The sequence below is a fragment of the Staurois parvus genome, unplaced genomic scaffold (assembly GCF_062004578.1).
Source record: "Staurois parvus isolate SC_StPar_1 unplaced genomic scaffold, SC_StPar_1.0 ptg000166l, whole genome shotgun sequence".
Taxonomy (NCBI): domain Eukaryota; kingdom Metazoa; phylum Chordata; class Amphibia; order Anura; family Ranidae; genus Staurois; species Staurois parvus.
This window is the reverse complement of record NW_028317962.1, coordinates 1,271,151-1,292,991: the sequence shown is the minus strand read 5'-3', so window position 1 is coordinate 1,292,991 and position 21,841 is coordinate 1,271,151. Positions and strand designations below refer to the sequence as shown.

The following is a 21,841-nucleotide window of genomic DNA, read 5'->3' as shown; positions in this document are numbered from 1 at the left end:
TAACAGTCTCTCTGTTAAGCAGAGAAACACGGCTATACTTAACTTAACTATACAAATCCTAGCACCTAACTACACTAGGGAGCTACACTAGCACTAATGTGTTTGTGTGTTGTCACTTGCTACTTGCTATCTTTTTTGAGGTGCAAAAAAAATCCCTGTTGGGGGAGGCTAACTGCTGCAGTTTTTAGGTGCAAGGATAACTTCTTACAAGCCATGGAGGGTGCCCATTATAGTGGTGGGACAATGGGAAAGTGTGATGAGCTGGGATAGTACAGCAAAGTAGGGAGGGCAGAGCAAAACATTAAAAATGGTGTCATTCATAGCCACTGTTCCGAAGCAGCGGGAAGCTGCACATGCAGCTTCTGCTGTTTATCAACAGCACTAAGTGGCGCTTAGAGAGTGCTCATAAAGCCCAGGTGCCCAGTCTGTGGCCCGAGGGCTGCATGCGGCCCTTTCATATATGATGTGTGGCCCTCAGACTTCAGCAGTCTGTAGTGGGAATAATGATTAGGGGTAATAGCTCTTATATCTACTATCCTCATGTAACATGTTCCCAGTTTCGTATTTCGTATTGTCTCCAAGCCAAACATGTAGCAGGTACACATTCTCTGACCATCATTTCCTCTATTAGGTCTGCAGTCTGGCAGTCCTCTCAAGCAATTACATACAGTATATTGAACATTATGTGCAGCCCTTTGGTGATGTCAGAGGCTGCAGTTGAGGCCCCCTATAGCTCATGTTGACAACCACTTTCCTAGAGGAATAAAAAATATTTGCACATTTATTGCAATAATTAAATATTGAAAAAACAGTGAATATCCACTCCAAAAGATTTTACCACCTTCATGACCAAGACGTTTTTCGCGGTTCAGCAAATGGCTACTTTAACTGCCAATTGCACTATTGTCATGCAATATTGTATGCAAATGAAATTTTGATCATTTTTTCACACAAACAGAGCTTTCTTTTGGTGGTATTTGATCACCACTAGGTTTTTTATTTTTAGTCATATAAATGAAAACGGAGCGGAAATTTTGAAAATACCTATATTTTCTACTTTCTGTTATAAAATATATCCAAAAAGATCTAATTTCATCGTACATTTAGGCCAAAATATATTCTGCTTCATGTCCTTGGTACAAAAATACCAATAAGTGTATAGTAATTGGTTTGTGTGAAAGTTATAGCATCTACAAACTATGGTAAATATATTTTAAAATTGGACAGTTCTGATGTACTGATGGCCTCTTTAATTTCATGAGCCCCTAAAATGCTAGAACAGTACAAATTCCCCCCAAATGACCAATTTTTTGGAAAGTAGACAGTCTGAAGTATTTAATAAGAGGCATGGCGAGTTTTTTGAAGTTGTAATTTTTCTGTCATATACTGTAAATATATATTTTGTCTTTCATTCAATTTTTTAAAACGTTTTTTCATTTTTTACAATTTTTTTACATACTATCATCAGAGTAGTTCAGTGTCACCATGGTAACACTGTACTACTGTGAGAGGGGGGATCAGGGATTTTTTAACATTTTTTTGCTATTACAAAGAAGATCATTTTATAAGCAAAGTTTTCAACTGTCATGAATGGGTACATTAGGGAAAGTTGTGTTCACTAGTGATCTATGATTGGCTACAGCTAATCACGTAGTACAGGGTGGTATGATTGGCCCAGGTACCATTTGATAGCTGTCGGCCAATCACAGCACAGGGAACATAGCTGTTATGAATTCCTTCATTCATAACTGCTTTGTTGACACTGTACCCTGAATACCAGGATCCACAATCTGCTGTGTCCGGGTGCTGGAGTGGCGCACTGTGCGCCCCTAGCCCGGAGCAGGCTAGATGACATACATGTACGTGATCCAGCCTGCCTGTGCTGCTCGCCCACAGTAAAAATACTGTGGGTGGTCAGCAAGTGGGTATAGCTGTGTCTGAAATTGAACTTTAAGTATCTTTGATCAATTTAAGTTCCAGGAAGTAATAATTTTGAGTTTTTATTCAAAAATGTATCTGAATATTATGTCTGAACATCATTTTTATCTTTTTTTACGTTATTTATCATTTCACCCTATTTTATGAAGACTTTTATAGTTGATCTCTCTCTGTTGGCTGTGTGTAGTGCTAAAAGCTTACTTGCTGGATGACTGTAATGAGAATATAAATTATATTACATCATTAGGCACATTAGGTCTATTTTTTTAATCAGTTTACCCTGAGTTAAAGGATAAGTTCACCTTTGGGAACATGTTACATGTTCCACCCATTTTTAGGGTAGTTCATTGAATCTTCCTGTCAGTATATCTGCTTGCCCGTACATCCTGTACGAGCAAGCAGATATACTGACAGGTCTGCAGGAGACCTGCATGGCACCAGCAATCTGATGATCACTGGTGCAATGCGTTACAGGCTCCTGCAACCAAAAATAATAAATCCACATTTTTTTACCTCCAAAAAAATGTGCATGTATTATTTTTGGTGAAGAGGTGAAGTTATCCTTTTACATTTTTAATCAGTGACATGCTTGCTTTCAATAAGAGTTGACTGACATTGTGGTTTATAGGCACATTAGGCTGATTTACTAAAGAATTTGAGAAACTTCACTCAAAAAATTGTGTTAATGTTCACTTTCAAGATCCATTTGTTTGAAATGAAAATTTCTGTTCACTTTGAATGACCAATCAAGTGCAGATTCTTTTCATATTGGCTAATAATGTGAATATTCACAAAATTTTTAAAGTTGTGATTTTCAGTTCCTTTAGTAAATCAGCCCTATTAAGTTTAAATAAAATTGTAATTTCAACGGTGGACAAAACAGCAAGCACAATATTCATTATGTATGAATGTGCACTGTAAGGCTTCCCCATGTGTATATTTAGAAACCACAACGTTTTTAAAACAACACAGAAAATGTTGCTTTTATTATTTTATACATTTACATATATCTTTTAAAAAAATAAATACGTTAAGAAAATAGTCAATCAAAAGGTACGGTTTTACCCTGATTTCATTGTTTCAATGAAGTCCAAAGTCACCCCAACATAATATATATATTAAGCAAGCCTTTCTCAACTATTTTGTCTGAGGAGTCCTTGAAAAAATGTTTAGGTCTCGGGGAAACCCCAAAATAATTTTCTGATCTATAGATAATGAGACATTAACGGGATCAGATGTAATAGCAAATCGCCTAAATAATAAAATTTACACTAACCTATGCATTGGTGCCTAGTGGAAACACTAACATTGCATTGGTGCTCAGTGGAAAATGCTTTTTTTCCTCGTATTCATTTAATTCTCTCAAATACTCTATTCGTTTATTCCCACAGAAACTTTACTTTTTTATCCTCCTAGTCATTTTCCCCTTATTGCAACCAGTCCTGCTTTGTTGAGAACCTGGGATTGTTCCCAGCAGTAGGGAGAACGTAATGATGCTGCCGACCTAAGATTGCTACCATTCACAGGAGGAACTTCTGTCAATACAACTTCTCCGCCTCTGTCCTGTTCCTTCATTCTTCATTGCTCTTAGATGCCATTCTCCCTGCATTGTTAACAGCCTGTGTTTGCTCCGATCAGTGGGAAAAACTCTCGTCAATATCATTGGGACCACATGCTGCCTACTCCTATCTTGTCCAGTCCCTTCCCTTCGAACACCCACTCTTCTTGGCATCCTGCACAGAGAATACTGTAGGCACCACCAGTTACAGGCTTAGTCATAGAGGCATATTTACATAATTCAATTTATCTATAAATAGGCTTCACCTCGAAAGAACACCAAAGTAGTTATGATTCAGTAGCTCCCTCTTGAATCAAGATAGCCAAAGATCACACTTTAAAAAAAAAAAAACTGGATATTGTACTGTATGTATGTGTAAGTATGCATGCATGTATGTGTATGTGTATATATATATATATATATATATATATATATAATGTATTTATTCCTGACTGGCTGCCATTTCTTTTTTTCATTAAGTACAGGCACACATGAGTTCAAATGAGTTTGGACTTCCTATATGTTGTTTTACCTTTGAGAAGGTTGGTACTACTTCCAAGTCATACTTGCTCTCAGTGTATACAGTACATTGCTATAAATGCTCCAAGGTGGGAGCTCAGATACATTAGAGTAAGGAACTCATTTTGCAGAGGTGCCTTGACATAGTAGTGTGACTTCACATGTATTTTCAAATGTATGTACTGTAATAAAAACCTTGGTTTTTAACCAAAATTTTATAGTAGTTTTATTTAGTTCTTTTGAGATGACTAGGTAGATGGTGTGATGAGGAATTTTCATAATATTTGGTAAATTATATACTTGCTATATATTTTACCAGGAAGCCAGCAGGTGGAGATATTGTCTCCTTTTCAAGTTTTTCTGTTTCCATGTTTAAAAGTATATAGTTTCAAGTGCCTTGCGGTTCACATGCCCATTCGGTTTGGCTAGTAGTATTCCTCAAGAGAACAGCCACAGACAAGAGCATCTGCCCCTCCAGTAGCACTGAAATTCTGTTCCTCACTCCCTTAAACTCACAAAGCACAAGTTTTTTTGTGGTTTCCCTGCCAGGTGCAAAAATTGTGTCCTCCTAAGCTATGCAATGCTACATATAAAAATAACCTGTCTAAAAAGACATAAACACGATCAGACCAATATAATTTTCTTTTATAAGATATAATTTCCTTATATTATCATCCAAACCACCTCAACTGGTGATTCTTGATTTGCAGAAGCAGTGTCTCCTTAAAGATGCTCATACTTTTCCAGACTTCTCCCTCTACTACAGGTAGTAAAGTCCAACAGTTCTGTAATCTATTTTTGCCCATCTGAATTGCAAAATTAATCTTTCAATCTTGACCCAATCTTGAATCATAGTTCATGCATGACCTAATTTGACATTGGGGATGTGGTTTGCCAGGTAAAGATCATTAACACAAAAACTTGGCTTACACTTGCCCACTATAGATCACAAGTGTCCATGAAAATACATTTGTTGGCTCAATCTGTTTTACAGAAGTAGCTATTTGGGTACTGTGTATAGCAAATATGCTTTATTGTATTGACTAAAGGTTGAGCTACGGAATCTTGAAAAGAAAGATTCTTCCAAAAAAAGCATAAGGAAGATAAAAAGAATGACAGGAGCAACCAGTACTGTAGTACTTATGGATCAAAATTGTTGGAATGATGAACACCAGACAAAACTGATTGTGCAATGAGATTTCCTAAAAATGTTTTTAAAAAATAATAATATTGTAAAAAATATGTAAAATAAATAGTAAAAATAAAAAAAACAATTGATGTTGTCCACGGCCCTACTGACTCCAACTTCTACTTTGCTGACCCTGTCCTCTGCCCTACTACCACCCAAAAGGGGAAGTTCTGCTTTAAATACTGGTTCCCCTCTCCCCGTGAGGAATTGGCAGGAGTGGGTACCTGATTTTGGCAGGTACCCACTCCCTCTGTGACCGCCTAGGTACTTGGAAGTGGAAGTTGTCTAACACCCTTCCCTCCCACTAGTCTTCTGGGACAGATCACAGAAGACTATGGGACCATTTACAAGGTGCTGCGCTACTCGTGCATGCTCGGTGGGCACCCAGCTGTGGAGTGAGGACAGCCTGTTAAACCAACTACGGTGAGTACACAGCTGGATCGTGGGACAGGTGAGTAACTGTTTTTGTAGCTGCTGACTTTTATTTTTGTTAGCTTTGACTGGCGTTCCACTTTAAGGTAGGACACGTTTATATTTTTACAGTGACTTATTATATTTTTATGGGTGCTGAACCCCAGTGATCTTTGATCTCTTTCATGTTGCTCAGGTAGATCTCCACCTCTCAGCGGTTGCCTACCCCTGGTTTATACTGTGTCTCAGGAGAAAAGTGCTTTCCACATCACCCTGCGTAGGTAATTCAGTAAACTCTGAGTTTCTCATTTCACCTACTGTACACAGGTTGATGGGGCAAGTGTGCAGTGGAAGTGGAGGGTCATGGCGCGGGGGTCCAAGTCAACTTTTCCATCAAGGCCCACAAGCATCAAGTTAGACCTCTGAACATAAATATATAGAAACTTTTCTATACTTATAAAGTAATTTTAACCACTTGCCGCCCAGCCACTGTAGATATACGGCGGCAGGGCGGCACTCGCAGGCAAAACCACGTTTTAAAACATGTGTTTTGTAAACAGCTAGGGGACGCGCCGCCGCCCTATCTGTCCTGCCGATCACCGCCGCAGATGTGAGTCGCCGGGTCACAGCCGGTCCTTACCGGCTGTTTCCCGGCGATCGGCGGCAAACAGTGACAGACAGCACAGCTGCAGTAGCTGTGCTGTCTGTCACTTCCCTGTCAGCTCGAGGATGAGCTGATCGAGAAAGAACAGTTTCTTTCTCGATCAGCCTTGTCCCATCCAGTACACACCCCCGCCCCCTAGTAAAACACTCCCCTCACTCCTATAACCCTTCCCTGCAAAATAAAGTTAACCCCTTCCTCCCCCATTGCCATTAGTACAGTGTCAGTGTTTTTTTTTTTGCACTGATCACTGTATTAGTGTTTTTGGGGATGTCAGTGACCCCAAGTCAGTACCCCCCAATGTCAGAATGTCCGCCGCCGTCCCGCAATAAGTCGCTGGTCGCTGCCATAAGTCCCTGATCGCCGCCATAATTCGCTGATCGCCGCCATTAATAGTATAAAAAAAAAACTAAAAATCCCAGTATCTTTCCCGCCATTTGTAAACGCTATAACTTTCACGTAAACCAATTCATTTACACGTATTGGGTTTTTTTTTTTTTAGCAAAGACATGTCGCAGAATGCATTTTGGCAGAAATTTATGACTAAATTTGATTTTTGCATTTTTTTTTTTACTGGACATGTTTTATAGCAAAAAGTCCAAAATATTGTGTTTTTTTCCTCAAAATTGTCAGCCTTTTTTTTTTATAGCGAAAAAATAAAAACCGCACAGGCAATCAAATACCACCGAAAGAAAGCTCAATTTGTGGGGAAAAAAAGGATGTAAATTTCATTTATGTACCGTATTGCATGACCACGCAATTGTCCGTTAAACTAGCGCAGCGCTGTATAGCAGAAAATGGCGTAAATTGCAGTATTTATACCATAGTTTGTAGACGCTATAACTTCCACACAAAGCAATCAATATACACTTATTGGGATTTTTTTTACCAAAAACTTGTAGCAGAATACATTTTGGCCTAAATTTATAACCAACTTTGAGTTTACTATATATTTTTTATAGCTGAAAGTAAAAAATATTGTTTTTCTTCAACATTTTTGGCCTTTTTTTGTTTATAGCGTGAAAAATAAAAAGCGCACAAGTGATCAAATTACACCGAAAGAAAGCTCTATTTGTGTGAAAAAAAGGACGTAAATTTCGTTTGGGTGCAGCATTGCATGACCGCGCAATTATCAGTTGAATTAGTGCAGCGCTGAGTAGCAAAAAGAGGCCTGGTCATTAAGGGGGGTAAATCCTCTGGAGCTCAAGTGGTTAAGGACTTGTTAACTTTTACATTGCTTTATTTGTGGTTATAGAAAATAGGCTCTAGGCAAAACCCTAATTCAAATAGCTATTTATCATTGTCTGCTTTCTTGACATGGACTTACAAAAAGGTCTATAACAGGAAGAAAATCCTATCTGCACCAATATCTTGACAGCTTGGGGGAGATTTACTAAAGCTGGTTCACTCGGAATCTGGTGCAGCTGTACATGGTAGCCAATCAGCTTCTAACCTTAGCTTGTTCGGTTAAGCTTTGGCAATACAACCTGGAAGCTGATTGGTTTTTATTCAGAAGCTAACCTGATTTTGCACTCTCCAGCTTTAGTAAATAAACCCCCTTGTGTTCTGAACAAAGTTATCAGCTGCAACCCATGGAATTCAGCAGATTACACAATCCTTCATGCTGCCAGTTTCAAATGTAAATTCCTTTGCTAGGAGTAAATTTGTAACCTGAAGTAGAAATATTTCTGAATTTTTCTTTAAAAAAGTGTTGAAAAGTAATTACATACCCGACTTCAAATTACCAAAGTAACAAAAAATAAAATAAAATAACAAACATATATATGTTATACTCACCTGCTCTGTTCAGTGGTATTGCACAGAGCGGCCCCGATCCTCCTCTTCTCAGATCCCCCGTCAGTGGTCTTAGCTCCTGCTTTTCTTTGTGTGTCTCCATAGCAAAGAGCCAAAGGATTCTGCTGCTGCTTGAGGGCTGTGTGAAGAGAAAGAGAGAACAGATGCAGCCGTACACAGCTCTGGATCTGTGTAGAAACAGTTTTTTTCACCTTAATGCAAGGAATGCATTAGCTTTAGTATCACTTTTAGTGGCAAACTGTCAGAATCTTGAATCATTTTAACTATTTGACCTCCAGGAGATTTTAACCCCTTCATGACCAGAGCGTTAATTTCTACTCAGCACTGAGCTACTTAAACTGGCAATTGCTCGGTCATGAAACACTGTACCCAAATAAAAACTTATGTCATTTTGTCACACAAATAGAGCTTTCTTTTGATTGTACTTGATTACCACTGGGTTTTTATTTTTTATTATATAAACGAAAAAAGATTTAAAAAACAGTATTTTCTACTTTCTTTTACAAAACATATGCAATAAAAAAAAATTTAAAATCAAATTTCTTCATAAATTGTTTTTGGTAAAAAAATCCCAATAGGTGTATATTAATTGACCTGAGTGAAAGTTAAAGCTTCTACAAACAATGGCCTATACAGTATACTGGAATGTACGCAGCTACAGATGCTATGCTGATAATGGCAGTGATCAATGACTTAAAATGGGAATACGATAGTGTGGTGGGCAATCTGGCAATAACAGCCACTGGGTGGGAGGGACATTAACTGACTGACACTGACGTCACTAGTGACACAAATACAGTGAACAGGTATAAAACTTTACACTATATTAATGACACTGGCTGAGAAGCAGGTAACATCTAGGGGCAGTCAAGGGGTTAAATGTGTGCCTACCTACGTGCAATGTGTGTAATATGTGCTGCTTTTAATCAGAATTTTTTCTCCCTGATTTTCAGGGAGAAGTAACAGTCAGATCGCTGTTCTGTGTACACAGAGTCCCGTGTGTTTGTAAACAGAGAACTGCCTGCATTACATGTACTGTTGGGGGGCAGCAAGCAGTTAAAGGTGAATTTCAAGCAAACAGCTGAATACACAGATAAAATACATACATATATGCTTTTTAATATATGAGAGCTTCTTTACCTGCCAAAAGATTCACATTTTTGTCAGTCCAGGTCTGAGATTTATGCAGCTTTAACAGAAAACACAATCATACTGATAACCTGAGCATTCTCTGCTACAGGTATGCAAAAGACTAGGTCAACCTCCCTGCCCTCACCTAGCCTGTGACTGCACAGCGAAAGAGCAGCAGCTCACTGATGATATCCTCCTCCTCCTCCCAGCTCTTGTCAGCATGTCGTTTTGTCAGCACATGTGCATGTACCCCACTTGATTGGTTCCTAGTGCTGCTGATTCCTGTCCAGTCTGAGTGCAGCTGTACAAGAGGTTGATATCATGACTGCAATAATTGGTGTTGTTTGTTTACGTTTTTATAACTGTAGTTCAACTTCTTATTCAGCACTGCTCTTGTAACAAAAAAATAAATCCAAAGGCTAGGTTTACACTATGCCAGTTTCCCTGTGGCCACATTTGCATGAGCGCAGTAGCCCATTCATCTGAAAATGCAAAAGGTTGTTGCATCTTTTCCAAAATCACAGCTGCAGGGACACTACATAGTGACCAACATGGGAAAACGCACTGCAGTTTCCAGTGTGAGGGTGTACCTTTAAGAATGAATGTCACCCCCCCATGCATCTGCTAATGCCAGCGTGTTTATTGGTGCGGGAATGCGTGTGATTATACAGTCCAATACCCACCTATAGTGTGAACCTAGCCATCAGCATGACTGTGTTCATATTGGATGAAGCCATGAATTTTTTTTTTTTGACCAGACTTAAAGGATAAGTTCACCTTTGCGGGAACCACCCATTTTTAGTCACAGCCGCGCCTGCCACTACCCCTCCCTCTGACAGATAGTACAGAGAAGCTTCTCGCCATACTATCTGTCGGATTTGAAAACAGCGCGGCTGTACGGGGCTCCGCCCACACGGCCGCGTCACTCATTCACAGAGTTCAGTGAATGAGTGCCTACAAGTCCCGGCAGCTTTAGCAGCTGTTGGTTTGTAGCTTTCAGTGAACTACCACGGTGCTGTGGAGTGCCGTGATAGTTCATTGAAGCTTCTTGTCAGGATGTATGGTCAAGCAGATATTCTGACAGCTCTGCAGGAGACCTGCATGGCATCAGCGATCTACTGATCGCTGGTGCAATGCTTTACCGGCTCCTTTGGACAAAAAAATGCAAAAAAATTTGCTTTTTTTTTTTTGTCCAAAAGGTGAACTTATCCTATAAAGATCAGGCATAATTTTTTAGGAACCACTGATTATGCTAGTGACTCCTGTAAGGAAATATGCTTTATTAACTGGCATCAATTTTGTATAATGCCTTCATTTCTAGATGTGTGAACAGTTAGTTTCGATTTTGTAACTTCTTTTTCCTTTTCTTAGACTAGTTTCATTTCTGTAAATGGAACTACCTTAGATGGTATTTCTCAATTACTGGCAGTTTCTGTTTTTCTTGTAACTATATTGATAGTAATGGAATGTTTCATTGGTTGTCCTGAGATTAAGCGATGCCTACTGAGTTCTGTATAACTGTTCTTGTCATGCATTAAATTTACCGAGATTTAGCTTGCACACTTCGGTGTCCGGAGCTTTATTTCTCCCAGGCATGAGGGGGAAAATAACGAGGACAAGGGCTACAGACATAGGTTGAATTCTTGCAACTCCTAAGGGAAGATGAATAAAGTTTCTGAGATAAGTTCTATCTCAGCTGGTACCATTGCCCAAAGCAACTAATCAGCTTCTTTCTTTCACATTTTCCCCACAACTTAGAAAGTGAAAATTTAAAAGCTAATTTGCTACTGTCTTGTTCTCAATCCTCCCTTCTCATGTGTCTAAGGCTGGCCATACATGCATTTTTTTTTCAATTAGACAGCAGCCTGATAAGAAAAAAAATATGAATGGTTCCCCCCATCCACGCAAGCGAGGTGGAGGCAGGAATCTTCCCCACTGCGATATTGTATTCTGACAGTGGAAACTCATCAGCTGTCAGAATACACTGATCAACAGTACAGCCAACTGAGCTAAAAACAGTGACCTGTTAGGTTAGTAGCTAGTAATCTAGGAATGCATGACATCAACTGAACAGTACGCTAACTGTTTCTTTATCTATGATAGTTCTGTCTTATCCTTTTAGCAGGAGCCTGACTTTCCAGACAACAACATTGTGTTCAAAGATCAAACAACCTTTTTTCTTCTGCATTAATAACTGAATTGATCAAAAAAAAGTATTTTCTTTAACAAAACAGTATGCACAGCTGGCCTGGAGCTAGGTGGTGTGACTACATTCCAAGTCACAGGTAAACGGAACATGATTTTTTTTTGACAGAGATCAATTTTGTTGTGCAACAAACTGCAAATCAATAGCAACGGTCCATTCCAACAGTAAAAAATCCCTGATTACCTTTTTTTAACAATGGCATGAAACGTCCATAATAAGTGAACCATAATGAACGCTTATTATTAATGGAAGAAAGGCTATGTCCATTGTATTAAGACCCTCATTCTAGAGAATGGCAATACATTAATACACGTGGTTCCATGTGAATTGGTCAGAACATATTAGTTTCTTACTTCCGCATGGTTTTTATGTACTGCTAAGAATCTCTTCCTTTTTATTAAATCACCATTGGGCAAATTTGTGTCCCAAATATATTCTGGAGAAAGCACTTTGGTGGGTTTATTGTATACCAAATATCTGTTGAGATGGGACTCCTCCTGCCAGACAGCTTCAATGTTCTTTTTCTTGTCCTCTTCGATTCCATTATGGCAAGCTGTGCTAACCTTAAGAATTTCTTCCACCTTCCCACCGTACAATGCTGCCATATAATAGAAGTCCCCTTCACCATAAGGTATATAAGCAGCGGAAATGGGCCGTCGCTCATATGTAAATCCTTGTGGATCAGCAAGGAAGTACCCTGGATGTATTGTGGCAAATAGGTCACCAAGGATTTCCACTCCCATGTGGTCATTAAAGACCATGTCCACATCAGCGCATACCAAGTAGTCAATCTCATTTGGCATCTGCTCCTTTGTCATGACAGTCAGGATTTCCATTCGTCGCATGGACACATCTTGCCATCGCTTGTCGGCGGACACTTTATGCAACTGCAGAATGCGACCTTCACCCATTTTGGGCTTAACTACATCATCGACTTTGTCAGTGAAAACATAATATGTAACATTATGGCCAACCATGAAGAAACGTTCTGCTGATTCCAGGAATGGACCAAGAAACTGAATATACCTGGAAAGAATGATGCCAGTGTTAAAAAAAAATACTCTAAATACAAGAAAAAACAAATCCAATATTATCAAATAAAGCTGTACAGATTTCAATCAATCGTTTTAGGTTTTCTTTGCATTTATCTGTACTATAAGTAAAAATAAGGACAGTATCGGGTCACCTAACCACTTGTCGCTCCCACGCAGTATATATATGTGCTTAGGTGTCCACCAGAGCGCTTCCCTCTGGTGGACACAGCAGATCACTGTTCATGCAATCATGTGATCACTATGATTGCAAACAATCTATCATGAATGGCTTTCCATTCATGAACAACTTGATTACTGCTGTCATCTGTGATTGGCCCACAGCAATAACATGTTAGCTGGGTACCTGTACCATGTGATTAGCTTAGCCAATCACAGATCACAATCAAAAGCAAGCTGTTCATTAAAGGGAAACCCATTCATGACAGCTTATACAGTGTTCCCTGTTCACCTCCCCACCAGAGTAGTAGTCTCACTATAGTGACACTGAGCTACTCTGATGACAGGGTGTAGACAAATGTTAAAAGATTTTTTTTTTAATGTTCAAAATGTTCGTTTTAAAAAATGGAATTCAAAAAAATAATTTTTTTTTCATACTGTCATCACTCAGTATCCCTGATGACTGCCACACCAGTCATATGATGACGCTGTACTGCACTGGTGACAGTATGTAAAAATTAGTTTAGTTTCTTAATTTTCAAAAAAACTATGACAAAAATTACAACTTAAAAAAATTGTCCATGCCTCTTGCCAAATACCTCAGAGGTCTACTTTCTAAAAAGGTCTACATTCCAAAAAAGGGGTCAGTTGGGTGGTAATGGTATTGTCCTAGCATTCTAGGGCCTCAAGAAATGAGATAGACGTCAGTGCATCAGGACCGATCAATTTTAAAACACATATACCATAGCTTGTAGATGCTATAACTTTCACACAAACCAATTAATATACACGTATTGGGATTTTGTTTTTACCAAAGACATGTAGCAGAATACATTCTGGCCTAAATTTATGAAGAAATTAGATTTTTTTTTATTGGATTTGTTTTAGAACAGAAAGTAGAAAATATTGTGTTTTGTTTTCCCCCCCCAAAATTTTCAATCTGTTAAAAAAAATTATTAAACCAAACAAAAACTCGAACTATTAAGCTCCTGTTCACATATCGCGTAGCAAGAATAAGCGCTCCCGCTTGTGATTTTTGTTGCGCGATCTTCACATGTTGCGCATAGAGCAGCCCATTCACGTCAATGAGCTGCACCATGCACGTCTCCCAAAAGAAGCTCCTGCTTGTTTTTGGGCGACAAGCTTAGCTTGATTTTTCAACACTTGCATTGCCTTGCAATTCTGTTGTATAACAATGGTGGCAGAATCACACCACATTCAGGGTAGCATTGAGATTAATGGCAACTAAATGCGCAATGCCCTTTTTGCTGCAATTTGGAATCATGGGCATTTCCAAATCGCGTAATATGAATGCGGCCCCATATGTAATGACTGTATACGTTTCCTTTAATCTGCCTTTTTCTTTTTTTAATTTTACATTTGATCTGGCCAGTAGGAAAGACGCAGGGAAGTGGATATCGATTTATAGTTGGAGGATATGATTGTGTAGTAAGTTGTTATTATTATTATTATTATACAGTATTTATAAAGCAACAATAGTTTGCTCAGCGCTGTACATTACAAATGGGGACAGTAATGTACAGTGCCCCGATGATCAGTGTACATGTCCCCTCTGCGGAATGCCGATTTCCGGCTCTCCTCTCCTCTAAAGCTGTCGGCGTGACCGCTCGAGAGGAGAGAAATGCCGATAACTGGCATTTCCCTGTTTACATGTGATCAGCTGTGATTGGACACACCTGATCACATGACCGAGCCAACATCTTCAGCTCTTTCTGTGGATTGGTGATCCGCTGTGTCCGAGGGACACAGCGCACCGCCGATCGCCACGCTGCGCACTCCCTGAGCCGCACATGCGCAGTGAGAATGGAAGTACGCCATATGACGTCCTATCAGAACGAGAGAACCACCTTGCGCCCGTCATTGGACTTTATGGCGGGCGGGAGGTGGTTAACAGATCAAGCTATCTAGCAAAAGTGGCAGTTAGAGGGTTGAAACAAGTAATTTACTACTGACGGGGGTTACAATAATCAGTTTTTATTTATCACAAAAACAAAAAAAGTTGTTGCAGTAACTGCTTAAAAATTGTTGGCTGGAGTTCACAGTAAGACTACCGTCCTCCATGCTGCTCTCCATAGTGTCTCCATTGCTCCTCCAGTGGAGTGAAGACACACTACGACAGGATATGTTTTATTGGCTGGATTACCAGGTAAAAATACATTTAAAAAAGAAATTAAAACAAATACAGCCACCACATTTCAGGGATTGATAAACTGAAATATATGAAATTTTTGTTTTGAGGTTTAATATCAATTTAAATTAAACTAAAGAAAAAACATCTGAATGGTACAATTATATTCCATTTTTTTACACTGTTTTTCTTATATTTCCTAATACTTTTTGTAACTGCTCAACACTTTTGAGAATATGTGGCAAAGCAGTCCAATCCCACAAAACCAGTACATTTACTCATACTTACTTTTTCACAGCAAATACAAAGAGTCCTATCCTAGTGTCCTTATGTTGCTCATTTAAAATGTTTAAATTATATATTCCATCCCAGATGATTGGAGCAAGCCAAGAAGTGAGAACATTCAGACTGGCTTTCCTAATGACAGATAAAATCGATTAGATTAACAACATTCAACACAAAAACAGCACTCCAGCATTGGTTATTCTGTTTTCCAGTGCTGGACATGTTGCAGTCTTACATGACAACTTCAGACCAATCTCTAAATGCATATCTGAAACACATATAGCATCTCTTTAGATTTTAAGGGCGAATTCACACCCTAAAGCCGTTAAATCTCAAAGCAGATGGAGTGATTCACCACTGCAGCCGCTCTGCGTTTTTGGCTGCGCAAGGGGGCAGTGTGGTGCGTGGCACATGGCCAGAGCAGGTGCTACACTATCTTGTGCCCTAGGCAAGACCAGCTACTTGTGCACCCCCCCCCCCAAAAAAAAGAAAAATTAAAAACAGTAGAAAATATTACATTAGCAAAACATGAAACTGCAAAATTGCTTTTAATGTGCAAAAATAAGTTCCATAAGATGCCAACAGCACCAATATTAAAGGTAAACACAGTGTCATGGATGGATTGCATCTGTGGCTGGCAGTAGCAGGGTGACAGTTGCAGTGAGTGCAGGATGATAGATCCCAGGCTGGAATTCTGCAGGCATTGGGGGGAGATAAAATGCTGTGACAGCAGGCAGCTGAACTGAGTGCCCCCACACAGTGACAGATCCAACAGTGACACAGATCAGCAGGCCCAGAAGGCACTAGAAGAGTAGGCTGTAGGTTTGTGATGATGTCATCACTCACTGACACATTGCACATGTGATGGATGTCCGGCCGGCCGGGTCACATTCACACAGATATGAGACATCAAAGTCAGACATTACCTTCCCCCACAGGCGCAGCTCTGCCTCCGCTGATGAATGGGAAAAGAAGGGCTGGAACTCCACAGTGATCAGCAGCTGCCAGCCGGCTTACAGCAAATAATGGAGTCTGAGAGGAACACTGGAAGGAGCTCAGCTGCTACACTGGTCGCAGACACCCGGCATCTTCTTTTGTAGTTTCTTCCTCCCCTCTGCAGCCCCTCATCTCTGCTAAAGGATTATTCATGACTTGACAGAGTTCCACACAGAGAGTTCCGGCCTTTGCTGTGTCCAGGCGCCCCTAGGTGGCAATGCGCCCTAGGTGGCCGCCTAGTTTGCCTAGCGGAAGCGTGGGCATTGCACATGGCTCCCTTTTTTTGTGCAAGCTTTATTTGAAGTATACAAAATGTACACTTCATTCACTGCAATGTAAGGCAGCGCTGCGTTGCCCAATAATGCAATGTGATTCAGCTCACTGTGCTGTGATGAAATGCAATATGTCTGCATTTTACCACAGCACACTGCAGCGCAGTGCTAGGCAGCATTGTAGTGTAAATGCGACATATTGGAAACAACTGTTTCCTGTGTGTTCCTGCAATGACAGGCGATTTACAATGCGGTATACAGTGTGAATTGGCCCTTAGAGTTTCCTAAAGTGATGTGCATACTCTTATGATCAATTATATCTGCTGTGCTATACAGCTTCATAGCGGGCAGAGAGGGAACCTGCTTTTTTTTTTTAGCCTGGGGTTTGGTACAATGCCTACTGCCCCCAAACTGGGCAATTTAAGAAATACCAGGTTTAAGAAGCTGCCAATTTGCTAAGGTGATTTAAACTGCTCTTGAGCACTGTAAAGGCTCCCCCATGTATGATGTTGCTTTAATACATACCCCCTACAATGCTATTATGCCTTTTGCTTGTTGATAAACGTAAGGTCCTTTTTATCTGTGACTATCACCTGTATAAGGTATGCCTGGGCAACCACTGACCAGATAGTTAGTTAGGGATATTTTCCACTAGACTGTAAATGTGCAGTAAAGTAGTTACACTTCGACACTCAGTAAAGTTTGCTAAATCGTTCACCAAGCCTGGTCTGAAGTTAATTAAAGGGGTGCATGAAGGATCAAATGGCAGATAAATGAACTTGGGTCAGTTAAAGCACATACGGGGTATAAAGTAAGTATTACAGGAGGCTAACTTGGCACCAGTAAGGAGGAGAGCAGTTGCCATGCATAACTTTGGTCTGGATTCAAGAAAATAGCAGCCTGTCATGAAGCATGGTACCTGGGCACGGTGAGGTGTTCTGCTGTAATGAGGGGGTCATTGCTCTGGCCTCCTCCCCAGTGGTCAGTTTTCCATAGCAATCAGGACCAAACCCACATTATGGAAACTCTCAGCTTAACTGCTTGGTATGGAAGAATTAGAGGAGTTAAAGCAGAGCTCCACACAAAAGGGGAAAGACTGGTCTCCCGCTCCCTATTAAGGACTAGCACCTTTGTGGAGTCGGTACCTGAAATTGGCAGGTACCGGCTCCCACTTCTGCTGCAATCACCTAGGCGATCAGAAGCAGAAGTTGTTCTCCCCCCCATAGTCTTCTGGGACACATGACAGATCCCAGAAGACTACAGGACCATTCAGAAAGCACAATGCTACCACAGCCGGGTGCCCACACTGAAGATGCCAACGCCGGGAACACCAGATGGCTGGGGAAACGGGCTGCGGAGAGGACACCGCGGGATCGAAGCACAGGTGATTGGCTGTTTTTTATAGCTCAGCCCAGCACCTACATTTTTTGTAGCTGCTGAATTATTTTTTACAGTGTGACTGGAACTCGGTTTTAAGTTAGAGCATGCATGAGGTCTGCGCAGCTGCTTGGCGGGACCCCATTCTGTCACTGGGAATGAGGTGGCAAAGGTACACTGAACAGGTGGATTGGGCACGTGCTCAGCAGTGTCCCTCCTAAATGCAACAGTTCACGAGCAAAGTGTGCAGTGATATGGGACAACTTGCTTTACTGCATTTCCATTATTTTGCACAGGTGATTTGATCAGTTTCACTGCCTTAGTAATTACCACAGCTGTTTCATCTGAGGGAAATCCTGAAAACATGACCTGTTGGGGGTCCATGAGGACTGGAGTTGAGAAACACTGCTTTACTGGGACTCCGTACACACATTCATTGCACACGGTGCAATGGCCAATTTCACCTGAACACGGCCACCGCCTTGTCCCGGGGCACTGATGGGTATGTGCACAGACAGGGCTTACAACTAGTGAAACCAGACCACCAGACCACATGTGGTGATGTTTTGTCACAGCTTTATTGGCAATTTTGATCTTGCCAGCAATTGATGTTTATGGCCTATGCTCTCAAGGTAAATTTTGGGGTCAGTCTAATGCCAGTCTGGCACTGACGGTAAAGACAGGCCTCTTACACTATGTGGTTTGTTATAAGGATGCTCACAGTGCAACTGTGACTGGAACTGTTGCTTGGTACATTTGGAAAGTTCACTGAGGCTCCATGCACACTGGGCATTTTAATAATGCTGGTAATGTTAGCTATGTAAAGTCACGTTAAAAACATGAGTTTTTTCAGCGGTTTTTAGCATTTTTGTATTAGTGTTTTGCAGTGTTTTTTCACGTTTGCGTTTTTTAGAGGTTTTTTTGACCCCCCCCCAAATTTTCTTTTTGTTCAAAAAAAGTCCAAAAACTCTGGTTTGCTGTGACTTACCACGGTTTGCCACATTTATCAGCATTAGAGCATTTTTACAGCTAAAAAACGTCTCTAGAAACCCACTAGTTCTGTGGGGTTTTTCCAGCCAAAAAACGCTGATTACAGTCTATGTGTGCATGGATACATAGGATAACAATTTTGGGTGGGGCAAGGTATTGGTTTATTAGTTGGTCATAACTGACCCTATGCTTCTCAGCATGGGCTTCCCTAATGAACTAGTAGTGGCCTCTCTTTCCAGTTCCCTGCAATCAAATCTAGAATGTGACTAGTCGGCATATGAAACCTGAACCTGAGTAGGGGAGTTTTTATATTACCACAATCCAGCTTTAAAATGTATGTTAACCCTACAAAATTATATTTCATTTATGCCTTGCAGAAATAATAAGTGTACAAATGTATTATTCTAAATTCATAAATTTGGTAGTTACTGTATAGGAATTATATCATGATGCAAACTTATGAAATATTTGATTTTGATGATTAATCATGGTTAATATGGGTGTGAGCAGGGGCGGACTGACAACTCATGGGGCCCCCAGGCAATAGGGGATCATGGGGCCCCTGTGTCCCAAACTCAAGAAAGCCTATGAAAAAGGTTCTAGGGGCATCTCTTGGGGCCCCCTACTTACCCCGGGCCTTCGGGCAGTGCCCGAGTTTCCAAATGGTCAGTCCGCCCCTGGGTGTGAGAGAAGTTTTGAATAGCTTGATCAGTAAATTGTATAGCATAGCAAGCCAGAAATAAATACTGTATATAGCAAACAAATTAACTGAGATGAGTAATATCTACCATGTAGCATCCTCCCAGCATCCCAAATATAGCAATAGCAAATGTAGATCCCACACCCCACTGGAACTTTTCAGGCAGAAGCACAATGGAATATATCATCTAAAACGTATCATTCTTTATTGCATATACATAGCGCAAACACAGTAAAAAAAGACCAATAGGTCGATCAAATCTTATGGTCTTTACATATGGCTGTACCCAGATGCATATGAGTATACACCTGAAACTGCCAAGTTAAAATTAATTCTACAGACTTCTGAATGCACCTTGTGGGGCCTTCAGGGATCCTTGTGATAGTTGGAGGGACTTCTTGGGGTCACAGCCTTGCTGCTCCCTGTGGAGGCAAATTTCAGCCTCAAAAGATCTACTTTGGGCTATCCCCATGTGTAATATTACTTATATTGACTATATGAGTGTCGATCAAAAAACGCTTTTGAAGGGAAATGTATGTCTTTTAGGTCTGTCATTTTGTTTTCCCCCCACTCCATTCTATATTTTGTACTAACATGTTGATTAATTGTTTTGTATTATATCCAGAATGAGTTAATGAAAATATGCTGTGTCAGTTATGTGTTACAGAACTGTACTCACAATATTCTTCTATTTTTTATCTTAGCTTAGCCTTGGTAGAGACGGAGATAGTATCCAATTATTTCTTTGTACTAACAGCACCTGTTTCTGTTATGATATAATTAAAAGTCAAATACTTCTGTCCCATGGGAAAATAACTGTTGGATACTTGTAACCGATTTCAAAGCCTGAGAAAATCATGTTTACAGCCTTGACAAGTATCTAGCGAGATTCTATTGTATATAGTAGATAAGTGTTTTAAAACAATGTAGAAACTTTCCTTATTCCTGGGAAAGTGAAACTCCACTTCTCATCACTTTTCAGAATTGACGTCAATGTTGTCTTATTTGTATTCAGCCAATCAATTACTGACAACTCCGCTTTTTGATACTCTGTGCCCCCCACCTTTCTTTTTTCTGTTATATTAATTTTCTTCCCGCTAATAAACTTGAGAGATTTATTTCACCTATCACTGTGTGTATGTCTGTTGTTTCTGATGGTGAAGTTAATCCTCCGGACGCGTCCGTACCTTCAACAGACTGATAAAGACAGCTAGCCACGGGCTAGCGACAACCTTTCAGCTTTCTTGGTACCATCAGATATATTTTTATTGTAATCTTGACTTATTCTTATCTGATTTTTGTCGATATATGATTGATCTTTGTGTGTTATATTTTAGAGTTGATGTACCCAGTCCTTCCCCCTGAAGGAGTTGCTTTCCGAAACATGTTGGGATCTGGGATATATTGAAGAAACACACTCTGTTTTATGACTGGCAGTTTCTGTATGGTGTATATTCCTATGCATGGGCAGCACAGTGGCTAAATGGTTAGCACTTCTGCCTGGCAGTACTAGGATTGCTGGTTCAAATCCCAACCACGGCATCACCTGCCTGGAGTTTGCATGTTCTCCCTGTGCCTGCGTGGGTTTCCTCCGGGTACTCTGGTTTCCTCCCACACTCCGAAGACATGCTGGTAGGTAAATTGGCTCCTGTCTAAATTGGCCCTAGTATTTGTATGAATGCGAGTTAGAGACCTTAGATTGTACGCCCCTTGAGGGTTAGGGACTGAAGTAAATGTACAACATACATGTAAAGCTCTGTGTAAATTGACGGTGCTATATAAGTACCTGAAATAAATACAAAAATAAATAAATAAATATGCATCTGGGTACAGCAAGCATGTTTTGTCAGTTAAGCTGTATATTGTACCATATGTAAAGACCAGACGATTTTAACAACCTATTGGTCTATTTTACTGTGTTTGCTCTATGTATATGCAATAAAGAATGATACTGAAAGTTTTCGATGGTACTGTATATTCCATTGTACTTCTGCCCAGAAAGCCAGAGATATTTAACCTGAAGGCTGGTTCATCATAAATATTTGAGATAGCTGTGCTTAGAGTAGATAAGCCATAGAATAGATAGTGGATGTTTTTAAAGTAAATCATTACCAAATACTATGCAAGTATTGTATAATCCTCCTGCGCTCAATGGAGTATCTATAAATCACAAGCAGCTGGCACTCAGACCGATCCCATACAGAAGATACTAAATATATGCAAAAGAGTAGTGCAGCGCTTAGTCACACAATCACATAAAATCCCAAAATGACAGATGAATAATATTATTAGTACTGTATATGCTCTTAGATATATTAGAGTGACTTGTAGTACCACAAATAACAATAAACGTGACCCCCCTCACTCCCACTCTATACCGTGACAAGTGGATATAAGTAATCAAGGTGGGTAAACGCAATTCATAACATGGTA

General features: G+C 40.1%; 1 protein-coding gene across 1 annotated transcript in view; it reads right to left on the bottom strand.

Annotated features, from left to right (window-relative positions):
• Positions 1 to 2,893: 2,893 nt before the first annotated feature.
• LOC149462800 (histo-blood group ABO system transferase 2-like) overlaps positions 2,894 to 21,841 on the bottom strand; it is a 71,774-nt gene continuing 52,826 nt past the window's right edge. Inside the window, exons 3-4 of the mRNA XM_089676326.1 lie at positions 15,077 to 15,205; positions 2,894 to 12,454 (exon numbers count right to left, since the gene is read on the bottom strand). Of these exons, the coding sequence (XP_089532452.1) occupies positions 11,770 to 12,454; positions 15,077 to 15,205 (814 nt within the window). The 3' untranslated portion in view covers positions 2,894 to 11,769. The remainder of the gene's footprint in view (positions 12,455 to 15,076; positions 15,206 to 21,841) is intronic.